The sequence below is a fragment of the Phyllobates terribilis genome, unplaced genomic scaffold (genome assembly GCF_046119375.1).
Source record: "Phyllobates terribilis strain yellow unplaced genomic scaffold, ASM4611937v1 Scaffold_3__8_contigs__length_932513732, whole genome shotgun sequence".
In the NCBI taxonomy this organism is placed as follows: domain Eukaryota; kingdom Metazoa; phylum Chordata; class Amphibia; order Anura; family Dendrobatidae; genus Phyllobates; species Phyllobates terribilis.
The window spans coordinates 314,597,146-314,624,820 of NW_027362763.1; the positions used below are offsets into that span (position 1 = coordinate 314,597,146).

A 27,675-nucleotide genomic window follows, 5' to 3' on the forward strand; every position below is an offset into this window, starting at 1 on the left:
TAGGAGAACCAGAAGGTACAAAATCAGAAGATGAAAGAGTAGTCGGGGAATGGGCCAGGGTCTTTAACAGGAAAAAGCACTAAAACAACAACTGTGGGATAAGCCTGAAATACACCAGGACTGTAAATATGCAAAATCAGAAATCTGACGAATAGTCAGAGAACGGATCAAGGTCTTTAACAGGAAAAAGCACTAGAACAACAGGAGCTGAATTCTAGATATGTAAACCAGGCAAGTAGAACTAATTTAGTATGGTGTGGTGCTGTCTTATTTGCCAAGACAGGCAGCTGATTACTCTAGATGGACAGCACCCTCACCCATACTGACAGGCTGGATGGCACTTTGAGTCCCAGCCAACCTCATCTCAGTTGCTGGATGTAAACTGCACCGACCAGAGATTCTAGTCTGAACATCTTCACAGTCACTAGTGCTGCCCACAGAAAGAATATGGCAGCTCCTGATCACAAGAGCAGACTTTGCAGGAGCAAGCCCAGGAGGAGATATGGCACCACTATTATCCATGCGGCGCTGCAAATGGGGACACTTGTCATCAAACTTTGCGGATGACTAGTCATGGCTGGAAAAAGTGTTTATAGTGGTCTGGGCCAAATGAAGAAAATGAAAAAAAAAATGCCTTCAATCAGAGAAGACATCACCCGCAAGTATTTGGTTGTAACAGTTGTGTATTTTGCATGCAGCTGTATTTAATCCATCTATAGACAGTGGCATTTAAAACTTTAGTAAAGCCCCTGATAACTTACACACCATTCTTCCCTGATCTTGTCCATACCAAGTAGATCTCAAGACCCTACAAAGTTGTCATGGAAAACCTAAGGTTCCCTAACTCTGTTGTGCAGTATCCTTATTGTTTAATCATCTGATTTAATGTCATCTGATTTCTCAGGGTATTAACATGGCCCAATTTGTCCCCTATTATTCTTGAAATGTGAAAATGGGAGCTCTGTATGCTATAAATTAAAAAATACTAGATGGGAATTTGCTAGACTTATACCAAAATACAACATAAAAAAAACATGAGCGTAACCTCTAAAGTCAGTGTCCCTCCCGGGAGACTGCGGTGCATCCGGGATTAGTAGAGACGAGAGGAATTCCAGCACCAGGCAGATCCGATAAAAAATTCCAAAATGTATTTAGATAATCATAAAATCCACCAAAAACCTCACCCACCACCTAGCATACCTTTTAAAATTATAGATGGTGGTGGGTGAGGTTTTTTGTGCTTTTTTTGTGGATTTTTTTGTGTGGATTGTCTGGCATTTTACCATACAAAATAGTGCAGCATTTGTCTGGCATTTTTTGTTAGACCTGCGAGAAACTCGCCAAAACAAATGCAAACAGATCCTAATACAAAGCAAATTAAGTGCTATGTCACTCAAGAAACATTTGACAAGTTTCTTTCCAATTTGCAGGATTTTATTTTTTTACTATACCTGTAAAATATAAAGGCAGCAATAATACAGGTAACATTTTTTGTTGTTTGCAGGCTGAATTGTTACTAATGTAATTCAGCCTAAAAGGTCTTCATCGTTAAAAGGTAGAACTTGTTTTGGCGCTGGAGGCTCATTCTTTTTTCTTTCTTGATCTGAGGAAGGTGTTGAGTCACCAATAGCAAGCAAAAGATCGTGATTGCTAAATGTTTTAACTGTAGGATTGCTAATAACCAGGCTTGGGTACCACACTCTTCCAGGGCATCTTGGGACAATATCAGTAGCCACATTTCCAGGCTTTTGAGTGGCAGGTATTGTTAGTTGCAGAGGAGCTTGAGTAACTTCATTTTCGCTGTTTTCTTCTGAAGAGTCTTGAAATGTATGCTTATTTTTTCTATCTTTTTTTCCATGTTTGTTCCCTTTATTATTATTATGCCCATGTTGTCTTTGTCGATTAGGTCTTTCATCATTCTCTTTCTGGTTAGTTTTGCGACTCATGCGTAGAGGAGACAGGCCACCTATGCGTATGCCAAACTGGAAAACAAGTTTAAAATTTTAAATAAATTATCACATCTACTTTATATCTTTACTATCAAAACAAGTAACCAATTTATTAACCAACTTATCAGTGCCTGAAAATTGAAAGTGACTTTAAAGGGGAATTTCTACATTGGTGAGGGTCTGATCACTAGGACCGCCACCAGTCACCAGAGCCTGGCACTCTTCTGCCTTTTAGAATAGAGCAACAGTGCACACTTGTGACCATCTCTCCATTTATTCTTTGAAGAACGACTTTTCTTTGCAGTCCCACAGGTAATGAACAGAGAACATGTATACAGTAGTACCTAGAGAACATGTACAGTATATAGTAGTACCTAGCACATATATATATTAATACCTAGAATTCTAACTTGTAGGTATTCGTGGGTCTAGAGATTGTGGCAAACAATTATGCTGGTATGATGTGGAAATAATAGTAACACAACCAATGTTTGGATCACATTGCTTTCTTATCTTATATTGGCACAATAAATCACAATGTAATGCATTAAACCATGTTTTAATGATCTTTTTTCATTTGTCACATATTACCGGGGTTTTCACCACACATATGGCAAAAAGACAGTGCAAAACACATTGTGACAGCAGCATTGTTAGTGTGTCTTTGCCTAGAAAAAATACAGGCTGATAACTAAAAGAATGAGGATGTGTGCTGCAGTATAAGACATGTAAAACAATGAGCGTAAGATACTTACCAGACTGCTGTTTGCATCAAGCCCCAAGGAATTACATGGATCACGCCAAAGCAGAAAAACAGTATTGCATACACCATAATGCAGACTTAGCGCTCCATCACACACCAGTTTTTCTCTTACGAGTGCTCTGATGAGATTCTGACCAAAAACACTGATGAAATTTGGACCATTTTTTGCATAAATCAGAAAGGGTGTCCCAAATTCTATGATCCAAGTATTGGCGTAATTCTTTAAACAATAAACATCAATGTATACCTCCATGATCAAAATGATATATAACAAATGACTGACTGTACTACCTGAGGAAGTGGTAGGCATAAAACGCGCGTTGGGGCAGTGACACAGAGACCGCAATATGCACAAGGTGTACACTGTTATATTGCATAACTACATGTATGTCATTATATGATTCATGCAGCATTGAGCAGGCTAGACATTCATTGGTAGTTTTCTATGTGTACTTGCATTACTGATAGGTTGGTCTTTGTTTGTTTTTTTGAGGTTACCTTTTGTATGTGGTTTTTTAACATATGTGTTCAATAAAGTGATTGTGATTTTTAATTATACGGTCAGTCATTTTTTATATCTCATTTTGATCTTGGAGGTATACATTGATGTTTATCATTTTTTGCATAACAGTAAAATCACTGGCGTCTTCATGAGCCTTTAAGTGAACCTGTCAGCACATATTTCACGTGAAAGTAGTGATATGGCTGTATAGGTGATTGTCCCTCTATGCAAATGATATCCTTTTTGGAGAGATCCAATATGCTAGTCATGTCGTGTAGAAGCCAAAGGCAAATAACTTCCAGCCTGATTTACACATGGCTGCTATGATAGATTTATCTTGGCACATAGCATCTCTTCAAAAAAGGTATAACTTTTATAGTTGGACGACCAACTATACAGTCATATCACTACGTCTACATGTAAAATAATGCTGACAGATTCCTTTTAACCGCTTACTGACATCTGCCATATATGTATAGCGCAAGTCAGTAGAGGGTGTATGGAGCGGGCTGAACCCGACCCATAGCTGGTAGAAAATGGCTGTGACACACAGCCAGGACCTGCTTCTAACAGCCAAAGGTGGAGTGGATCTGTTAACTTGTTAAATGCCACTGTCAAACTCTGACAGTGGCATTAACAGCGTGTCGCCTTATGGGGGCGCCATTCTATGTGCCCATCAGCACCCCCGTGACATGATCGCGGGATGTCGATGGGTTGTTATGATAGCTGGGGTCTCTCAAAGAACTCAATGCCAGTCATTACAGAGTTCCCTTGAAACTCAGCCTGTGGCCGGGCTTCAAAGGAGGCTGTGATTTTTACATATGCAGCGATACTGTGTTATGCAGTGTATAGTACATGCGATCAGACAATCGCAGGTTCAAGTACCCTAAGGGAACTAATAAATACAGTAAAAAGTAAAAAAAAAAGTTTAAAAAAAAACCCCCAAAAAACCATAAGTTCAAATCACCCCCTTTTTTCCCCATTAAAAGTAAAGGTATTAAAAAAATAGACATGTATCGCTACAACTAGAAAAGTCTGATTATCAAAATATAAAAATAATTATCCCAATTGATAAACATCGCAAACAGAAAAAATTCAAAACACCAAAATTGTGTTTTTTTTGTCACCATAATGCCATAAAAAATACTGTAAGAAACTATAAAAATGTCATATCTATCTCAAACTGGTATCAATAAAAATGTTGTCTCACTTCGCAAAAAAATAAGCCCTCACATAGCTCTAGTGACTGAAAACTTAAAACGTTACGGGCCTCGCAAAATGGCAACACAATTAAAAAAAATATTTTTAACAAATTAGATTTTTTTCATCAGTAAAATAATAAAAAAACTGAACAAGTTTCACCATAATCATTCTGATGAGTAGAATCATATTGCCTTGGTCATTTTTACCACACAATATTTAGACAACTCCCAAAAAACAATGTCAGAATTGCAGTTAATTTCTTTCCCAATTTCCAGTACACTATGTGGTAAAATGAATGGTGTCATTCAAAAGTAAAACGCGTTGCGCAAAAAACAAGCTCTCATATGTCTTCTTGGAAGAAGGGGATGAAAAAAACAAAAATGCAAAAACGAAAATTGGCCATGTCGATTAAAATACTTTATTTGTATGTCACCAACAGCATTTCCAAGTACACGGGCCCCAATTCATCAAGACTGGTGTTTTTCACACTGGTTATGAGGAGGGCTCATGGTGGAGTATGAAGCACCTGATTCACATACATTTTAATGAATCAGGTGAGGCACGAGGTGGCAGGCACCTTCATGTACACCTCGTCACAAATCCAGGTACACATGAAGGGACTAAAGTAATATTTGTGGTGTAAGGAATGCCACTGCTTGTCATTAACGTGAGTAGAGGAGGTTGCAGCGCTCCGTCACAATCTAGCTCCTCCCAGTTTGTCGGAACTGTGCGAAAATAGCATGAAAACGCCAAAAGTTGCAAAATCTTTGCGCAGCCTCATGATTTCTGCCATAAAAAGCTGTGATGAATCTGAGCTATAGATCTCTGTACACTGCGTAGTGGCCGTTCTTAGTATTGCATCCCAGCTCCCACTCACTTCAGGTAGGAAAAATGTTTTACCTCACAGAAACACGGGTAGGAATAATGTTTTACCTCACAGAAACACGGTGTAGTTACACTTTAATCCGTCAAGATCTTCAGTAAGAAAATTTGCACGGCAGGCAATCAGTGTTAAAGAAAAAACAATCAAGAAATAAAAAACTTACCATTTGGAATTCTTCTTTTCTACAGTGAGGATCTGAATGGACATTAACTGTCTTGTCTGTAACTTTTATTTTAGTTTCACAAATCAGTTGAGGCTAAAAGGGAATATCAGGAAGTAACAGGTATTAATAAGTAGATTGTTATAACTTTATTTCTACAGTGACATGAAGCAAGCCATGTAATATTGGGAGGGTTGTAACACATATATAATACTTATCCAAAGATAACAACTATCCATATGTCCTATATGAGCTAGAACAAAGAGCTAATCTGTAAGGGCTCGTGCACACGACTGTAAAAATCGGATGAGTGCTATCTGTTGTTTTGACGAATAGGAAAAAAATCACAGCCTGCACAAGTAGCATCCAATTATTGGATTGCACTCGGCCATTCATGTGTATGGGTCCGTGGAAAAAATTAGACTGCACTTGGATGACATCCGAGTGTGGACCAATTTTCATGGACTGACAGAATGGAGAAGAAGGAGAATATTTTTTTTTATTCTCCACATCTGAGAAAATCGGATCACACACTGTGCTCAAACTCTGATCAAATTTTGATCAAAGTGTGATTAGCATAATTGGACCGATTTTGTTGGATGAGAGAAAAACGGGCATGTGACCCTAGTCTGACAGTGACTCCGGTGAACATCATTTGAATGACAGTTGTAGGGGTAATGTATCGAAAGAATTGCTTTTCCTAGTAATGACTGCGGATCATGGGGAGGTGCCACAATAGTGCAATCTGATGGAATGATCATATTCCATTGAAACAGGGAAACTGACGTTATTTGTGGGGGCGGTGCTGGTATCTGGTTTTCCGGCATATCGGGTATTCTTCGCACGACGCACACTGACAGTGCATTCTCTTGCCGGCTCACTACTTCAGATCAGAGGCGGCAAGCGATCACACTGTCACTGAGCATATTGCACGGTGACAAGAATCTAATGAGCATATGTCAGAATTGACAAGTGACACATGCTCTGTAAAGCAGGGACTAGCCCAGCCCCTGAAACGGAGGTCACTTATGATGCTTCATTTTAGAGAGGGGGCCAGGCTGCCACAGTTTTTGCCCCCTGATGACGACTCGTTTGATAATTATCCCAGCATGCACTGGGATATTCAAACAAAGCATCATCAAAGGAGAAGTATAAAAAAAAAACAAAAAAAAAACTGTTACAGTAGTGAGGGAACGGTAGAGATTAGATTATGACATTAAATAGATATGCATTTAAGATTACAATTAATTTTAGTTCTGGCCCACCCATTTAATGTTTCTGGATATCTATATAGCTTACCAATATTTCAGTGCAGCTTAAAGGGAGTCTGTGATCCCCAAAATGCAAATTAAAGTACTTATAGAGGCCTATAGGGGACTCACTTGCCCAAAATAAGTGTTGCTTGAATTCAATCTCCTGTCCTGCACATCCACATTGACACTTCAGGGGCCAAAGAGGTGCACACACAATGTCAGTGCAGGTGTGCTCTGATCAAAGAGGTGCACACACAATGTCAGTGCAGGTGTGCTCTGATCAAAGAGGTGCACACACAATGTCAGTGCAGGTGTGCTCTGATCAAAGAGGTGCACACGCAATGTCAGTGCAGGTGTGCTCTGATCAAAGAGGTGCACACGCAATGTCAGTGTAGGTGTGCTCTGATCAAAGAGGTGCACACGCAATGTCAGTGCAGGTGTGCTCTGATCAAAGAGGTGCACACGCAATGTCAGTGCAGGTGTGCTCTGATCAAAGAGGTGCACACACAATGTCAGTGCAGGCGTGCTCTGATCAAAGAGGTGCACACGCAATGTCAGTGCAGGTGTGCTCTGATCAAAGAGGTGCACACGCAATGTCAGTGCAGGTGTGCTCTGATCAAAGAGGTGCACACACAATGTCAGTGCAGGTGTGCTCTGATCAAAGAGGTGCACACGCAATGTCAGTGCAGGTGTGCTCTGATCAAAGAGGTGCACACACAATGTCGGTGCAGGTGTGCTCTGATCAAAGAGGTGCACACACAATGTCAGTGAAGGTATGCTCTGATCAAAGAGGTGCACACACAATGTCAGTGCAGGCGTGCTCTGATCAAAGAGGTGCACACGCAATGTCAGTGCAGGTGTGCTCTGATCAAAGAGGTGCACACACAATGTCAGTGAAGGTATGCTCTGATCAAAGAGGTGCTCACACAATGTCAGTGTAAGTGTGCTCTGATCAAAGAGGTGCACACACAATGTCAGTGCAGGTGTGCTCTGATCAAAGAGGTGCACACACAATGTCAGTGCAGGTGTGCACTGATCAAAGAGGTGCACACACAATGTCAGTGCAGGTGTGCTCTGATCAAAGAGGTGCACACACAATGTCAGTGCAGGTGTGCTCTGATCAAAGAGGTGCACACGCAATGTCAGTGCAGGTGTGCTCTGATCAAAGAGGTGCACACACAATGTCGGTGCAGGTGTGCTCTGATCAAAGAGGTGCACACACAATGTCAGTGCAGGTGTGCTCTGATCAAAGAGGTGCACACACAATGTCAGTGTAGGTGTGCTCTGATCAAAGAGGTGCACACGCAATGTCAGTGCAGGTGTGCTCTGATCAAAGAGGTGCACACACAATGTCGGTGCAGGTGTGCTCTGATCAAAGAGGTGCACACACAATGTCAGTGAAGGTATGCTCTGATCAAAGAGGTGCACACACAATGTCAGTGCAGGCGTGCTCTGATCAAAGAGGTGCACACGCAATGTCAGTGCAGGTGTGCTCTGATCAAAGAGGTGCACACACAATGTCAGTGTAGGTGTGCTCTGATCAAAGAGGTGCACACACAATGTCAGTGCAGGTGTGCTCTGATCAAAGAGGTGCACACACAATGTCAGTGAAGGTATGCTCTGATCAAAGAGGTGCACACACAATGTCAGTGTAGGTGTGCTCTGATCAAAGAGGTGCACACGCAATGTCAGTGCAGGTGTGCTCTGATCAAAGAGGTGCACACACAATGTCAGTGTAGGTGTGCTCTGATCAAAGAGGTACACACACAATGTCAGTGTAGGTGTGCTCTGATCAAAGAGGTGCACACACAATGTCAGTGCAGGCGTGCTCTGATCAAAGAGGTGCACACACAATGTCAGTGCAGGTGTGCTCTGATCAAAGAGGTGCACACGCAATGTCAGTGCAGGTGTGCTCTGATCAAAGAGGTGCACACACAATGTCGGTGCAGGTGTGCTCTGATCAAAGAGGTGCTCACACAATGTCAGTGCCGGTGTGCTCTGATCTCTCTCTCTCTTGCCTGTAGCGGCCCCTCGCTGCACACAGGAGAGCGAGCGGCCACTGCATACTGTAGAGAGGGCTACAGCGACATTGCGTGTGGGAAGTCTGCTCCCGCAGGGTCAATGCGGGCATACAAGACCAAGGATTCAATTTGGGCAGTGCTCATTTTGGGAGATTTAGTGCTGTGAATCAAGTAAAGTGTATGGGCGCAAGATATTGATTCAAAGGGTGTAACAGTACACTGAACCCTCGGCCATGCTACTGGGATGGGCATTGAGGAATCCTGATAAACATGTGAAATAAAACCATTTTTCTGTCCAACTAAAGAAGTAAAATCTATTCTGTACGTATGAGTCTTATAAGGTATTAGGACTGTATAAGTAGTTTAAATCGTGTTTTAATGGATGTTAGGCTCTCTTTAATTCATATATACAGTATTTAGTCAGGCACTATTACTTCTCTGGCTTACTAAATACTAATTTACAAATGTAACACTATGGTTATACTGCTTTTGATCACATTTGGCAGGGCTAGTAGCACATTCTGCCTCACTATACTTTTCATCAAAACGACAGCTAAAGCAACAGAATTGCTGATGGGCCCTTTGGGCACTGTTGGGAGTCATTGTACATTAGAGTAGTACACCAGAAGCACATTTAATCGGTCCATATATCTGAACATCTAATGTAAGGTCAACCAGAATCAAAACATCCAATGTGTACATAGTTGGCGGCTTCCAAAGAATTGGAAAATGGTGCACAATGTCTCTTCCTTGCTACTTCCTCTGCCATGTCACAGCATCGAGTCTCCCATAATTTGTGAAAAAACTGCATCTGCATCCTTCTTACTGTTTTCTAGTTATTTCTAGATTTCTTGATCTGCAGGTAGCGGAAGGAGATTTATAGGCAGCTAAAAACTTGGGGAAAATGCCACTTTACCCTTAATCCTCAACTGGTGAGGTGGGGTTTGCCACACCCCAGGGAATTTTTGTTCGGCTGCCATTCTTTGAAAAATGCTGGTATGAGGATACGTGTCTCACTAGCTTCCATCCATTTGTGGGTGTCAAAAATTTGTTATACTTATGTGTAATCAATCGCCAATAAGAAAACGATTAAAACAAATGTGATCTTTGCATTTTCTGTAAAAATAAGAGACTTCTAAACACTGGGGTATAGGAAACCCCACATCACCAATTGTGTGACAAAAACCCCACCTCACCAGTTGAGGGTTAAAGGGGTTGTTAACTGCTAAAAAAAGTTTTGAAAATGAACCCATGGTAATGTTAAAGCAAAAAAAAGAAAACATACTTATCAGTCCCCACATTGTTTCTGATGTCTGATGCATTTTTTTCTGCTTCCTTCTGAAGGAACGTCCCATGATTGCCTGCAGAGGTCACCAGATGTCCCTCACACGAAGACAACAGTACAGAGGAACGACTAGGGTATGGTATGTTTTTTTGTAATAATTAAACACCAGGTTTTTTTTCGTAGTGTGCAATTCCTTTAATAACATATATTACAAAGTTTCATATGTTAACATGTACTTCTGATAAATGAAAAATAAAGTAAAAAATAATAAATTCAAATACCAAATATATGCATAATCCATTAGAAAATAATTTTTCTCTCATCAGCTATAAGTCAAATTGCAATGGGCAAAGTTACCTTTAAAAAATCTATGTAAATGAATCTTTACGAGCTAACTTACAGAGAAGTTGATAAAGGCACATTCGTCTCCCAACATGGAATAGTCAGTCTTGGAACAATTAGTTGCTTTTATTGTAAAAGTGACCACATATAATTCTCCTTTAAAACCCTACGGAGTAAAGAATAGATATAGTTAACTGATCATATCAATGTGTTTATAGCAGTTTTTCAGTATCAATATGTATACAGATACACATAGAATAAGGCACTTTTTTATCTGATTGTGTTTCTAATATCCATTATGTTCACGCTGTTATTAATTCAAACCAAAACTCCAAATCTAGTACTGAGTCCCTCTCATACCGTCTCCTTTCTCCGTAATATTCATATTCATCAAAAAGTCTCAGGTTTGGCTTTTGGTTATGACCTACCATATAAATTAAGTTATTTTTTAATTTTATATTTTTTAAAATTTTGTTTGTATATTTTGTTTTATATTTTCAATGTCATCATTATCTATATTAAAAAAAATCCTAAAATCTTGAAGCTTTCCGACTCTTCACTTATACTCCTAACTAAAATTGAACATGACCCTTATAACAAGGGAAACTAATAATACTAGTCACGATGGATGTGATGTTTTTGGCGCTGGCTTCATAGGTGCTGGGTAGCCCCTAGTGAGTTAAATATGTGCCCTTGAAGTGCTTGCCCTCACTTGCCCTCACCTGGGAGTGCAAGCCAGATTCCCTGTTAATGACTGGGCATTGCTGGAAAACCTGTCTTAAAGGCTACGGAGGGCACCAAGGTGTGGCAAGAGACTGTAGAGGCAACATTCCTGGAGGACTCACGTCCATGGCTGGATAAAGTGTGGCAGTCACTGTGGCAGCCGTGATCAGGAAACAGCCATGATTATAGAGAAAACCTGTTGGATAGCCAATGAGATGGTGTATTGGAGAGTCGTTGAGACAGTCTGCAAAGAAAAAAAAAAGAGTGCGATCCCAGGTTACAGGGAGGAGTATAACCTAGATGAATTTTAGTGTGTGGCTTATTTGAGCCTTTTCTTTATTGAAGCAAGCTAGTCAGTGCCTGGGCTCTTTGACGGAGGGTAAGGATTATTGTTGCCAAAGCATGAGAAAAGAAAGGTCAGGCTAGGACTGTTAAATCTGGACAGCTGGTTGCCATGATTTTAGAAGTTGCAAGATAGAGTCCAACATTAGTGGTGATGCTGGATCATTATATAGCTCTGGATTATAGATAAACTGTCCTGTGTATGCATCAATAAAGGATTGAGCCTCGTTGAGAAACCACCACAAATAACGTGCCTCTATTGCTGGAGAAAAGTTACCTATGGCGATATGGCTTTTACAACCCAAGTTCCCCATAAGTTGGGACGCTGTGTAAAATGTAAAAAAAACAATAATGCAATGATTTGGAAATCTCTTATAGTCATATTTTATTGACAAAAGAACACCAAACACAGATCAGAATGGGAAAGTCAGCCATTTCTCAATGTCATTTGAAAAAATTAACTCATTTAAAAATTGGCAGTAACACAAAAAAGTTGGGACAGAGCCATGTCTACCATTGTGTAGCATTCCCTCTTCCTTTTACAACAGTCTATAATCGTCTGGGAAGTGAGGAGACCAATTGCTGGAGCTTTCGGGGAGGAATGTTGCCCTATTCTTGTCTGATGTAGGATTCTAGCTGCTCAACAGTCTTGGGTTGTTGCCAGATTTTTTGCTTCATAATAAGTCAAATGTTTCTAATGGTGAAAGGTCTGAATTGAAGTCGGCCAGTTTATCATCCAAACTCTTTTTCTGTGAAGCCAGGCTGTTATGATGGATGCAGTATGTGAGTTAGAATTGTCCTGTTGAAATATTCAAGGCCTTCCCTGAAATAGATGTTGTCTGAATGGGAGCATATGTTGTTTTAAAACCTTTATATAATGCTCAGTATTGATCGTGCCTTTCAAGATGTGTAAGTTGTCCATGCCTTAGGCACTAATGCAGACCCATACCATCAGAGGTGAAAGCTTTTGTACTGTGCGCTGATAACAAGCTGGATGGTCCCTCTCCTTTTGAGTCCGCAGGACATAGTGTCCCTTGTTTCCATAAAGAATTTCACATTTTGATTCATCTGACCACGAAACAGTTTTCTATTTTGCCTCAGTCCATTTTAAATGACCCTTTCCCAGATAAGACGGCAACAATTATGTTCATACATGGCTTCTTTTTTTGGTATTTTTAACTTTTTATTAATAATATATCAAATATTACAATATAAAAAGCATTCTCATTATCCTAATACATCACATTACTTCATATACAATAAAAAAAATGATTTGATTCCCTCCCCAACCCATCCTTATCCAATAAAAAGAGGGGGGTGGGATTTTTTTCTTAAATTTGCAATATTAAGTCATGTCATCCCTACAAATAACCAGATATTTTATACTCCATCATCAATCTATTCATACATATTCAGATTATTGAGCCTTGATCCCCAAATCGCAAGGAAATTTTTTTCTTCTTATTTAAACTAATATAATACAAAAGGCAGGAGATTTTTTAGCTCCGAATTTACGAAGTCCCTCTGGGGTATAATATGCTCTATAAAATCTAATATATTGCAAAATTCTGTAAGATAGCCATCCTCAACTTGGCCAAGATCCCTAGACCATTTAGCACATACCTTAATTAAACTTGCTGTTAGGTGTTTCCTGTTGTAATGTTTTATATTTCCTTGAGATACTGTGTTTAGCCCTAGTGTTTTTACAAAAATTTGTGTTAGATCTCTAAGTGGTATGAAGAAAGGTAAATTTGATTTTACCAATGCCGACCTCAGTTGCCCATACCTAAGCCAATATCCCTCCTTCAAACCAAATTCTTTGACCATCGTATACCATGATTTTGTTTTATCTTCATATTAAAACTGTTGCACAGTTATTAATCTCTTCTTTTCCCAGCAATCAGCTCCCAACAAATTATGTAACTCTGAGAATTTCAGATTTCTCAAACATGGGGTCTAAATATTTGAACCATCACGCTTATAGATGTATTCCAAACTTTCTGAATGAGGATAAATTGGATAGTCCTCCCTGAAACAGTTTCTCTATCCAGCCCCTGTAGCAAAAATGTTTCCCTAGTTACAATTTCACATTTATGAATAGGATCAACAGGGTCAGCCTTTACCCACCCTCTGCACATACTAATTTGGGAAGCAATATAATGTTTAAATAAGGATGAAATAGACCAACCCTCACATGACTTCTGTCGTTGCAGTGCATCTAGGCTGATTCCAATGATCTAAAAACACTAGGAGATAACATTACAGGAGTATTTGCAAAACAGTATGAGGCTTTTGGGAGCCACACCATATTAATCAAAGCAACTCTATTCACTAAATTAAAATTTATCCTCCTCCAAGATTTATAATTAATTATCCTTAATTTTACTCCATAACGGGCCAATGTTTAATTCCTCAAATTCATAAGGATTTTAAGAAAACTGTATTCCCAAATATTTAATACTTTTTTTGTGCTATCTGGAAACCACTCTCTTCAACCTGTTGAAAATCCAATAGTAATAATTCTGATTTATCTTTACCTGATAATTACCCAAACATTTGGAGATTTTCCCATACTCTACCAAGAGAGCCCTCAGTATGTCTTAGAAATATCAGAACATCCTCAGCATATAACATGATTTTTTTTATAAATGAGGAAATATTCAAATCCCCTAATTGTTTTGTCTCTACATATAAATTCTGCCAATGGCTCTATGGCTGAGGCGAATAAAAGGGGAAATAAGGGGAAAGAATTGTGCTTTTTTTAAAGAAAATTCCTCAGACATTTTGTTTAACCGTATACAGGCAGTTTGTTCCTTATATAGAATCAAGATCCACCAAAGTAAATACCTCACCCACGTCACTTCCAATACTACCATAACAAAAGGCCATTCAATTGAATTTAGCATCTAAAGTCAAGATCAATCTATGTCTTCCATCCCTCATCCTCACTTGTAAATTAAGATATACCGTATATACTCGAGTATAAGCCGACCCAAATATAAGCTAAGGCACCTAATTTTACCACAAAAAGCTAGGAAAACTTATTGACTCGGGTATAAGCCTAGGGTGGGAAATTCAGCAGCTACTGGTAAATTTTCCCATCCTGGTAAGTATTGCCCACTCATCACAAATCCTGGTATGCATGGCCCCATCACCCCAATCCTGGCATGCATGGCCCCCTCATCCTCAATCCTGGTATGCATGTCCCCCTCATTCCCAATCCTGGTATGCATGGCCCCCTCAGCCCCAATCCTGGTATGCATGGCACCCCTCAGCCCCAATCCTGGTATGCATGGCCCCATCATACCCAATCCTGGTATGCATGACACCCCTCATCCCCAATCCTGGTATGCATGGCCCCCTCATCCCCAATACTGGTATGCATGGCACCCTCATCCCCAATACTGGTATGCATGGCACCCCTCATCCCAATCCTGGTATGCAATGCACCCCTCATCCCAATCCTGGTATGCATTGCACCCCTCATCCCAGTCCTGGTATGCATGGCTCCCCTCATCCCAATCCTGGTATGCATGGCCCCCCTATCCTGGTATACATGGCCCCTCATCACTGCACACATTTAAAAAAATAAACACTTCTACTCACCTACCTTCCTTCCCTCTACTCCAGTGCTGCTCCTGTTCTGCCAGCAGCTCACCTCCGCATCTGAGTAGTGCATGACATCACTGCCATGTGCCCTCAGATGCCGAGGTGAGCTGAAGGGGTATTCACTCCTCTCCACTCTAGGACTATGGTAGTGGTGAGGAGTGAATATCCCTGTTCTTTAATAGTGTGCGCACAGTGTCCATGGGCGTGGAGAAGGGTGAATATGCATTCTCTTTAGTAGCGGCAGGAGTGAATATGCATTCTCCTTAGTAGCGGCAGAGGAGTGAATATGCATTCTCTTTAGTAGCGGGCACAGAGGATCACTAAGCCGCAGCGGGAGCTGCTGACACTGTGCGTACGCTATTAGAGAAATGAATATTCACTCCTCTCCACTCCCATGCGTGTGGAGAAGGGTGAATATTCATTCTCCTTTAGCAGCGGGCACACGTGGTAGCTGCAGCAGCAGCTACAGCATGTGCCCCGCTCCTCCGCCGCCGCAACCCCCCACCTCTATCCACCACCAGAATGTATATACATTAAAGTACATACTCGAGTATAAGCCAAACGGGGGCTTTTTCAGCTTAAAAAATGGGCTGAAAAAGTCGGCTTATGCTCGAGTATATACAGTAATCTCCTAATATTTGCAGATATTGTCTTTCCAGTCATTAAATCTCTTTGATCAGGCTTAATAACATCTTCAATAACCTTTGACAGTCTCAAGGCCAAAATCTTAGCTAAGATCTTTAGATCAACATTTAGTAATCAATTAGGATGATAAGACTGGATTTGATTCAAATCTGTATCTGGATTTGAACAAAATCTGTAAGAAACAAATAAGACTAATTGCCAAGGAAAATAAAATGAATCCCAAACTGTTCTTTAACTATATAAACAGTAAAAGGATTAAAACTGATTGAGTTGGCCCATTGAAAAATAACCTGGGTAAAATCATAGAGGGCGATGAGGGTAAAGCAAACCTACTCAATAGCTTCTTCTCCACTGTTTTCACAAAAGAAAACAATTTATCGGAGGAAATGCAGAGTGATAAAGTAAACCCTCCGCTAAATATCACCCACCTAACCCAGGAGGAAGTTCAGAAACGCCTAAATAATATCAAAATAGACAAGTCACCAGGCCCAGATGGCATACACCCCCGGGTACTAAAAGAATTAAGTAATGTGATAGACAGACCGCTGTATCTTATATTCAAGCACTCTTTATGGACAGGGACTGTCCCACTAGACTGGCCCAAGCAAATGTGGTACCAATATTCAAAAAGGGGTCTAAAAGTGACCCTGGGAACTATAGACCAGTAAGTTTAACGTCTGTTGTGGGTAAATTGTTTGAAGGATTTCTTAGAGATGCTATTGTAGAATATCTTAATGATAATAACTGTCTAACTCCATATCAACATGGATTCATGAGGGATCGCTCCTGCCAAACAAACCTGATCGCCTTCTACGAGGAGGTGAGCTCACAGCTGGACCGGGGAGAGTCAGTGGATGTTGTATACCTTGACTTCTCCAAAGCGTTTGATACCGTGCCACACAAAAGGTTGGTATATAAAATGAGAATGCTTGGTCTGGGGGATAATGTGCGCAAGTGGGTAAATAGCTGGCTGAGTGATAGAAAGCAGAGGGTGGTTATCAATGGAGTAAGCTCAGGGTGTGTCAGGGTTACTAGCGGGGTGCCTCAAGGGTCTGTCTTGGGCCCTATATTATTTAATATATTTATTAATGATCTAGTGGAAGGGTTGCATAGTAAAATAGCAATATTTGCAGATGATACTAAACTTTGTAAAGTAGTTAATACAGATGAGGATAGGGCACAGCTACAGGAGGATTTAGATAAATTGGGGAGTTGGGCCAAAAAATGACAAATGGGGTTCAATGCCGATAAATGTAAGGTCATGCATATGGGAAAGAAAAACAGCAGTCACCCATACATATTAAATGGGAAACCGTTGGGGAAATCTGACATGGAGAAGGACCTGGGCGTCTTGGTTAACAGCAAATTAAATTGGAGTGCCCAGTGTCAGGCAGCAGCTGCGAAGGCAAATAGAGTCATGGCATGCATCAGAAGAGGAATAGGGGCATATGATGAGAACATTCTTCTTCCTCTGTATAAAGCGCTGGTAAGGCCGCACTTAGAATATTGTGCACAGTTCTTGGCTCCGGTGCTCAGGAAAGACATATTGGAGCTAGAGAGGGTACAAAGGAGGGCGACTAAGGTAATAAAGGGAATGGAGGGACTAGAATACCCAGAGAGGTTGTCAAAATTAGGCCTATTTACGTTGGAAAAGAGAAGGCTTAGGGGAGACCTCATAAACATGTATAAATACATCAGGGGGCAGTACAGAGATCTCTCCCATGACCTGTTTATACCAAGGATGGAGACAAAGACGAGGGGGCACACTATGCGTCTGGAGGAAAGGAGGTTCCTGCACCAGCATAGAAGGGGATTCTTTATGGTCAGAGCCGTGAGACTCTGGAACTCTCTGGGAGTGGAAGTGGTGATGTCCAACTCACTTAATGAGTTCAAGAGAGGCCTGGACGCCTTTCTTGAGAACAATAAAATTACATTTTATGCTTAGTGATAGTTAATTAATCCAGGGATTTAATCTGACTGCCAGATTGGAGTCGGGAAGTGAATTTTTCCTCAATGATGGAAATTGGCCTATACCGCATGGTTTTTTTTTTGCCTTCCCCTGGATCAACGCTGCGGAATAGCTGAAGTGCACAAGAAATAGGCTGAACTGGATGGACGCTTGTCTTTTTTCGGCCTTATAAACTATGCAACTATGATTCGAACCTGTTCCTGCTTTAAGATCAAAACAATCTCTGATTTAGTCCTGAATCTGGTAATATTCCCACCAAAACACTTTGTTAAACAGGTTTGCTAAGTATGGGGAAATAATCTCATGATATTGGTGATACACTTCCAATACAAGTTCATCTAAGCCGGAAGCCTTGGGGAATGACTTAATCACTGTATCATTTTCAACTGGTGAAATTGGAATATTCAAAATCTCTTTAGACAATCAAAAATCTTGGTAAATCAAGTTCACCTAGTTTAATCTGAATATCTGCTATTAAGTTTATAGAAGATGATTGATAAGTATGTTAATAAAACCCTTTAGTTGTTTACCCTCCTTATTCACTATTATAGAAATGTAAGAAATTCCGTTGTTATGGGTTATTCTATTAACCAGCCATTTTCTACTCAGTTCACTAAACATATCCACCTTAGTAGAAGATATATATTGCTTTTTACGCTTCAACTCATACATAGTGGAAGTAAATAATTCCTTTGCTTCCTTCCCTTTTTCCTTAATTGTGGGAGTGGGATTAGTAACAAAATCATCCTCCAGATTAGAGACCTCTTATTCCAAAGCATGCATTTCCAATCTGTCTACCTTCTTCTAATTACCTGTTGTTGTTTTTTTAAAAATGCCCCTTAGCAAAGCTTTAAAGGTGTCAAAAACAACTAAATCTGAACTGGAACCCATATTATCCTTAAAAAAAACCTTAATTCATCCTCTATTATTGAATGTGAATTTAACAAGTTTAACCACCTAGCATTGAATCTATACATTCTATTTATGTCCCAATCAATCTTTATTTCAAGAATCATAGCTTTATCTGAGAAAAAAAACTTCTACCAATCTCAATTTTCTAAATGTATCTAACGGCTTCAGAGTTACAGTAAATACCAAATAATCAATCTGTGAAGATGAATTATAAGTTTTAGAGAAACACGTACCGATATTGTTTTTTATGTGAATACTTATTTTCCATACCTCTTACCCTTCCAACGCTGCTAAACATTTTCCATCCCTCATTCAAACGGGCTACTGATTTTACACCATAATGGGTTTACTGAAGACAAACAACTAAGGGTTTTATTCTGCGTATGATATCAAATAACACAAATCTTTTAATTCTGCCAAATCTCTCATACTTCTTGAAATAACCCTACAGGTTATTAGAAAAGATTAAAAAAAAAAGAAAACAACCAAGAAGAAAAAAAACAAACAAAAAACCCTCATTTGCATAATCTCCAAAGAAGATAGACTCCCCGAACCACCTCAACCCCAACGCCATCCCCTTCTAAAACCCTACTACCTAGACCCCTAAGCAAATCTAGGTTTATACTTCTGATATTAGCTCCTACCTTAATCGCCTCATACCACTTTAACAATAATTAATGCAAATATCATCAAGGTGAGGTGAATCTGTATTTATCTCTGGTTATCAAAATTTGAATCCAACTAGTCACTAGCTTCCTGAGAGCTCAGAAAAAAACAAAGTACCCTTTTATAAATCACCCGAAGCCTAGCATGGTAGACAATCACATACTAAGTTCTTAATGATTTCAACCTTTTCTTATCTTGCCAAAATGAAGCCTGTTTCCTCCTAGTTTATATGGAAAAAATCAGGAAAAAATACCATGGAATAATTAAACATAAGATTACTTTTCTCTCTGGCCAATTTTAACAGTAGATTTCTATTATGGAGATACAAGAGTTTAATCAAAAATGGTCTAGGGACCTTCCCCAAACGGTGCAAATTTATAGGGGTTTTATGTGGCCTTTCAATTAGTAATAAAGAAGAAAGGGAGACAACATTAAATACTTAACGTAGCCAAGTCTCTTAATTCTCGACCGGGTTTTTACCCTGTGGTGTTTTGTGAATTTCTATTATTTGGATATTATTATGCCTAGACTTATCTTCCAGAGCTTCTACTCTGTCCTCCATTTCCTTTTTGAAGTTTTCTCTAGTTTAATGATTCTATCCTCATTGTCATTCAGACTTTTTTCCATAGTGCTCAATCTATCTTTAAGTTTAGACAAATCATGCCTCATACCCAAAAGAGACTCACAAATGCCCTCACCTGAGTTGATAGATCAAAAATGGAAACTAAGCATTGTTTCAGTGCTTCAAAAATCTCCAAAAAGGAAGGCGCCTTATTTTCCACTGGAGTGGAGGAGTTAAAAGTTCAGGCTGGAGATCAGAGGGTAGGCTAGAGTTAAATTATGACTTATTTCTTTATTGACTATTTCCATTTCCACTACCTCTGAGTCGTCAGCCTGAATTTTATCAAAGGATCCATATTTTTACTCTTTCCACTTTTCCTTTTACTATTCTATTATTCCCATTTGAGCTCTCTGAGCTTTTTGCAAATTTCTCTCATTGAGACACATCATTCTCTTTGATTTTATCCAAGGATCTCATTGATATTGGAGATTCTGTTTCAGATGCAGATCTCTTTTTTTGGATGCCATTATGCACTTTTTAACCCTTTTCCCCCTACTCATCATCCCTTGTGCCTCCCCCTAACATAAAACGGGAGAAGCAGAAGGGAAGAAACTGTGGAACAAAGACAACGAGAAAAAACAAACCACTACTTACACATATAACAAAAAATGTCTAATGTTAAACACAAACAAAACAAAACTCAGTCTGTCTAAAAAAAGTCCTGGGGATTTCTTCAGACTTCTCATGCTTCAAGATACTTCAGAATGCAAAGTAATAAATATACAAACAGTCTTTCAATCTGCAATTCAATCTTATTATTCCAGAGAGCATAGAGAGTAAGTCTTAGAAGCAAGGGATACTCATCAAGTCTAGATGGTTTGAGATCTTCAATTATCCTCCAGGTTCCTCTTCAGCAGTTTAAAAAAAAATGTATAATCCAAATTCTACTGCCTCCATGGAATCCAAAGCCTTCATATATGTTTCCAACGCTCTTTACTACCTCCAGGCTTCACACCAAGGAACACATTCAGCTGTCACCGTCAACAGCGTCTGGAATACCACACACTTCTCAGTGACTCATTTGCAGCACGGAGCCATAGAAGACTCTTCAAAGTTGCGGTGGCACCCAAGATGCCACAAGGAAAAGTTAAGGTCCCCTTTGAATCTCCCAAGGACGCATATACGCCACCACCTCGCCCTGGAGTCTCATCATGGTAATCGGATGGGGGAGGTCAGCAATGTCACATCCATTCACATCATACTGACCATCTATGCCTACATGACTTCTTCTTTACATAATAGAGCTTTATCTTGCATTTATGCATTTCTGGAAGTATTCCTGAGGCCATGCAGTGATTTGCACAACTGAAACATTTTAATGCAATGCCGCCTAATGGCTTGTAGATCACGGGCATCCAATATTGTCCATTGGCCTCGTCCCTTGTGCACATGGATCTGAATCTTTTGATGATATTATGTACTTTAGGTGGTGGGATATTCAAAGTGTTACACTCACGCCGCTAGGTTCAGATAGGACGAGACGGGTTTCATGAATTCATTGAAATCCTGGGGGAACCGTTATTCAGGGTGACCATAGGCTACAACTTCTCTCAGGCACACGATAGATTCAGTTGCTGACTAGACACATCTGACAAGAGTCTTTTTCAATAGTTTAACAGTGGAATTTAATCTGAAGCACGGCCAGTGCAATTCTGGGATATTACAGCAACAATCTTTATTACAGTACAATCCAATAAAGCAGGCACAGTAACCACAGACTTTTCCTTCACAAGGACTCAATAGTACACAGCATTCTTTATCCTGCATGGAAATGAAGTGGGGGGGGGTGTTTGATGAGGGAGAAGATCCCTATGACACGATTCCTTCCAGTCCTTATCTTTCTGCTCAATAATACTCCACACTGTTAGCTCAGGGAGTCTATGTGACCTGTGCTTAGTTTCCCTCCTGACCTGAATTCTGTTCCCTTGCCTTCTGTGAGATACAGTTCACACACCACCTTTCTCTTTGGCTTCAGCCAGACAGTAAACAACTTCCCCACAATCCCCCTGGGGCTCTGCTAAACACTCCCTGTCTCCTGTGACTGTGTTAACCCCACTAGTTGCTGGATGCTTCTGGAGCACAATGCTTCCTGCCTCCTGTGCTTGTGTTACTTCTAATAGTTGCTGGATGCTTTTGAAGCAACAGCACTACTTCAGCATATCACAAAAGTCTTTGCTATATTATGTTGAGGAACATTTTTCTGAAATTTTTCCACAATTTTTAGATACAGTTGTTCACAGATTTGTGACCATCTTTGCTTCTGAGAGACTCTGCCTCTCTAACATTCTCTTTTTATAGTCATGTGGCTTAGTTGAAAATTGACCCTCCAGCTGTTTTTCATTAGTACCACTTACCTTTACAGCCTTTTGTTAATCATGTCCCAACTTTTTTTAAATTTCTTAATGAGTTAAATATTTCAAATGAAATGTGAAAATGTCTAACTTTCAGCTTCTGATATGTGTTCTATGTTCTGTTCTGAATAAAATATGGCTTTAAGATGTTAACAAATTATTGCATTCTTGTTTTCTTTATTGCACAGTGTTCAAACATTTTTGGATTTGAGGTTATATGGACAATTATTATGTTACTTCACATTGAGAGACAGTGACCATATGCTTCTTAACCCTGTATCTTAACCCTATAAATATGTTATTGATGAAATCCCTGTATTGATTTACTTCAGTTTTTATATCAAATAAAGTTTAAGTTTTATACCCTTCACCCCCTAGCCTGTTTTCCCCTCCGTGACCAGGCCAATTTTTTTCAATTCTGACCAGTACCATTTTATGTGTGGCGCCCCCCTACATCTCCTCCCTCATTTCTGTCTATCGGCCTACCCGTTCTCTACGCTCCGCAAGCGACTTTCGACTAACATCCGCACTAATCCGTACCTCCCACTCCCGGCTTCAAGACTTCTCCCGAGCTGCACCTATTCTTTGGAATGCTCTACCCCAATAAATTAGGATGAACCACAACTTACACAGTATTAGGCGCTCCCTAAAAACACACCTGTTTAGGGCGGCCCATCACCTTCCCTAATCGAACACCTTTTATCATCTTATAGCCCATCCCTTATTTCTCCAAACATAACTCTCCACCGAACCCAAAAGCACTACAGATACTGGCTGGTGATGAGCTCATGCAGCCTTTATCTATCCCTCATCCCCTCAAGATGGCTGGACCATCCTTGTAAATAAGCCATAGTACTTTGTGTCACCCCCACCTCATTGTAGATTGTAAGCTCTTACGAGTAGGGTCGTCATTATTTTTGCTGTAATTATTGTATTATCTTTAGCTAGGTTACTTATGACTGTAGTATATGAACCTCTGAATTGTAAAGTGCTGCGGAATATGTTGGCACTATATAAATAAAGATTATTATTATTATTATTATTATGTGGTAATAACTCTGGAACACTTCAGCATATCCCAGTGATTCTGAGACTGTTTTTTCATGATATATTGTACTTTATGTTAGTGGTAAATTTTGCGTTTATTAATGAAAATATCAAATTTCACAAATAATTTTGCAATTTTCAAACTTTTAATTGTTATACCCTGAAACCAGATTTTTGATACATCATTGTTTTGTTAGGACGTTATATAGGTTAAAAGTTTATCAACAATTTCTCACTTTTCCAACAAAATTTACAAAACCATTTTTTTTAAGGACCACATCACATTTGAAGTGACTTTAAGGGTCCTATGTGACAGAAAGTCCCCAAAAGTGACACCATTTTAAAAGCTACACCCCTCAAAGTGATAAAAACCACGTTGAAGAAGTTTATTAACCCATTAGGTGCTTCACAGGAAAAAAAAACCTGTGGAAGGAAAAATGAAAATATTGAATATTCCCACAAAAATGTTGCTTTAGGGAATTTGACATTTGAAGCGGAAAATTGGCTGTAACAGATAGTGGACGCCATGTCATGTTTGCAGAGCCCCTGATGTGCCTTATCAGTGGAAACCTCCCACAAGTGACCCCATTTTAAAAACTACACTCATTAAGGAATTTATCTAGAGGTGTGTTGAGCACTCTGAACCCACAGATGCGTCACAGAATTTTATAATGTTGAGCCGTGAAAATCAAAACTAATTTTTCCCACAAAAATGTGCTTTAGCCACAAATTTTTCATTTTCCTAAGGGTACAAGTGAAAATAGACCATACAATGTGTTGTGCAGTTTCTCCTGAGTACACTGATGTGGAAAATTACTGTTTGGGTGCATGTCAGAGCTAGGAAGGGAAGGAGCACCATTCAATTTTTGGAGCGCAAAATTGGCTGGAATAGATAGCGGAAGCCATGTCACATTTGAAAAACCCCTGACATGCCTAAACAGCAGAAACCCCCATAAGTGACCCCATTTTCGATACTTCTTCAGGAATTCATCTAGAAGTGTAGTAAGCATTTTTAATCCTCAGGTGATTCACAGAATTGTATAACATTGGGCTAAGTCACTGAAAAATTACCACGTTCTCCACTAAAATGTTGCTTTGGCTCAAGTTTTCAATTTTCAAAAGCAATAATAGGAGAAAATGGACCATGCCATTTGTTAAGCAATTTCTCCTGAGTATGCCAATATGTGGTCAAAAACTACTTTGGAGGCACAGTGCAAAGCTCAGACGGGAAGAAGCGCCATATTGGAGTTCAGATTTAGCTGGAATGGTTTGAGGGTGCCGTATCACATTGGCAGAGCCCCTGAGGTGAAAAAAACCCCTACATAAGTGACCTCATTTTACAACTACATTTCTCAATAAATTCGTCTAAGTGATCATATTGGCACCATGGGTGTGTCACAGAATTTTATACTGTTGGCAGTGAAGAAAAAATAATTTACCTCAAAAAATAGTTTTAGCCCCATTTTCTCACAGAGAAATTGGTAAAAATGGCACCAAAATTTGTTACACAATTTCTGCTGAATGTAGCAATACCCCATATTTAGCTGTACAATACTGCTAAGCTATACAGCGAGACTCGAGAGGGACAGAGCTTTATTTGACTCACGAAGAACAAATTATCGTAGAATAATTTGTGGACTCCATATACAAAGCCCCTAATTATCAGAAGAGCAGAATCCACCCCCTCAAATGACCTAATTTTTGAAATTACACCCCTCTGGAAATTTATCTACAGGTGTAGTGATGATTTTGACTCCATGAGTGTTTTCCAGAAACAAGCAGCAGTGGATGTTGCTGAGTGAAAATTGCAAATCTGACAATGTAGTGCCCATACACTGTAGTGCCCAATTTGTTGTAGTGCCCCATACATTTTAGTTCACATACATTGTGCAAAGCTTGTGTTTCTGGAGAATCGCATACTGTAAATTAGGCGGCCTCTCAGAAATGCCCAAAATGTGGATGCTAAATGTGGATTAGGCACCCGGGGAATCAGAAGGGAGGGACATTTGGATTTGGGAGTACAGAATTCACTGGATTTATTTTGGGGGGTGAGGAGACATAGCGCTTTTTCAGAGGCTTTGTGCTACTAGTAATGTGGAAGTCCCCTATATTTCCATTTGACAGATGATAGACCTGAGTTGGAGCTTTTTTGTGGATTGAGTTGAAGCTTTTATTAGGAACATTTTCCATAACATTTTGGATAACATTTATTGTGCTTTGTACGTTGAGCACTTACATCAGGGTTTTCATCTATATCTCCGAATGACGTGATTCAGATGAAACCCCCGAGGGATTCATTCACTATAATGAGGAAGCAGAGTTACTCTGGACTCAATTTGGCCTCTGTTCAGTGATGTCCTTCTTTTCAGATGTGCACAGAACTGTGGCCGAATTCACTTTTATGCATGCATAGAAAGATGAAAACTGCTAGATCACAGGCCAGTGTCTCCATATGCCTCATTATAGGGAATCTTCTTTCGGGGGTTCTGTCTAAATCACATATTTCAGAGATTTATACCTTAAACTCCGTTGCCAGCGCTCAGCGCAGAGCGCAGGCTAATGTGAGCTGAGCCTTACTGCGGTGTTTGGGAGGCAGAATGAACAAATCAACAGAGGGTCAGGAATAGGTTTTATTTATTTTTAATGCCATTCCTCATGTGGTATAAGTGATAAGATGGATTTATTCTTCAGGTTGGTGCGATTCCAGCGATACCAGATTTATATTGGTTTTAATGTTTGCCATGTTTGTTTGCGTTCGCCATATTTTGAGAGCTATAATTTTTCTATATTTCTGCCAACAGAATTATGCCAGGAGTCTCCTCTCTACGCTATTGCAGTGAGTATAGCTTGCATTATCTCTCATTACCTTTTCACTGTTTACTTGCATTCATGTTGCACATAGGACAGTTCCTGCACTTTGTTCAATTGTTATATGCCATAACTATATATATATATATACTATATTATACAAAATTTGACATAAGTGTTGGCTTACATTTGACTCCATTCTTGTTAAACCACATTGTAGCATCGGCGTCTCTGTCTTCTTCCTGGCAGAGACGCCGTCCTTCTCACCTCCTCGCTCCCGCTCTCCTTCCCAGCCTGATGTCGGCGCGCGCAGCCCTGTAGTTTCGGCGTCTCTGCCTCCTGCCGGGCAGAGACGCCGTCCCTCTCACCGCTCTCCTTCGCAGCCTGCTGTCTGCGCGCAGTCCCCCGGACACTGTGCTTAGGGCGCGGCGCGCTCCCCCCTCTTAAAGGGGCAGCGCGCGATGTCCTAAGGAGTCCCCGGCTAAGGAGGTGCCCGAGCAAAGTTGTTGCACAGTTTCTGATCTCTGCTTCAGCCCTCAGGTCCCGCTGCTAGCCTGACTCCTCGTCCTGCCTGCCAGACTGTTATCTGCCCGTTACCTGCCGAGCCTGCCAGCCTGCTCACCTGGAGCGCTCACCTGTTACCTGCCTGTTACCTGCCCTGTCTGCCAGTCCGCTCACCTGGGAGCATCCGCCTGTTACCTGCCCTGTCTGCCAGTCCGCTCACCTGGGAGCATCCGCCTGTTACCTGCCCTGTCTGCCAGTCCGCTCACCTGGGAGCATCCGCCTGTTACCTGCCCTGTCTGCCAGTCCGCTCACCTGGGAGCATCCATCTAATTCCTGCAGAGTCCGTCAGCCCACTCACCTGGGAGCGCTCACCTGTTACCTGCCTGTTTCCTGCCTTGTTGGTCTGCCCGCTCACCTGGGAGCGCCCGCCTGTTTCCTGCCAGCCTGCCTGGAGGCTCTGCCGTCACTTGCTGTGACCACCTGCCTGGTAAAACTAGAGACTACAGTCATGGCCAAAAGTTTTGAGAATGACACCAAAATTATATTTTCACATGATCTGCTGGCCTCTGGTTTTTATTAGTGTTTGTCTGATGTTTATATCACATACAGAAATATAATTGCAATCATATTATGAGTACCAATAGGTTATATTGACAGTTAGAATGAGTTAATGCAGCAAGTCAATATTTGCAGTGTTGCTCCTTCTTCTTCAAGACCTCTGTAATTCTCCCTGGCATGCTCTCAATCAACTTTTGGACCAAATCCTGACTAATAGCAGTCAATTCTTGCATAATCAATGCTTGCATTTTGCCAGAATTTGTTGGTTTTTGTTTGTCCACCCATCTCTTGATGATTGACTACAAGTTCTCAATGGGATTAAGATCTGGGGAGTTTCCAGGCCATGGACCCAAAATCTCTATGTTTTGTTCCATAAGCCATTTAGTTATCACCTTTGCTTTATGGCAAGGTGCTCCATCATGCTGGAAAAGGCATTGTTGGGCGCCAAACTGCTCTTGGACGGTTGGGAGAAGTTGCTCTTGGAGGACATTCTGGTACCATTCTTTATTCATGGCTGTGTTTTTAGGCAAGACTGTGAGTGAGCCGATTCCCTTGGCT

At 40.4% G+C, this 27,675-nt stretch overlaps 1 protein-coding gene across 1 annotated transcript in view; it reads right to left on the reverse strand.

Annotated features, from left to right (window-relative positions):
* Positions 1–1,412: 1,412 nt before the first annotated feature.
* The window catches only part of LOC141259291 (T-kininogen 1-like), a 162,887-nt gene continuing 136,624 nt past the window's right edge, over positions 1,413–27,675 (reverse strand). Inside the window, exons 8-10 of the mRNA XM_073675003.1 lie at positions 10,420–10,527; positions 5,464–5,556; positions 1,413–1,982 (exon numbers count right to left, since the gene is read on the reverse strand). Coding sequence (XP_073531104.1) covers positions 1,527–1,982; positions 5,464–5,556; positions 10,420–10,527 — 657 coding nt within the window. The 3' untranslated portion in view covers positions 1,413–1,526. The remainder of the gene's footprint in view (positions 1,983–5,463; positions 5,557–10,419; positions 10,528–27,675) is intronic.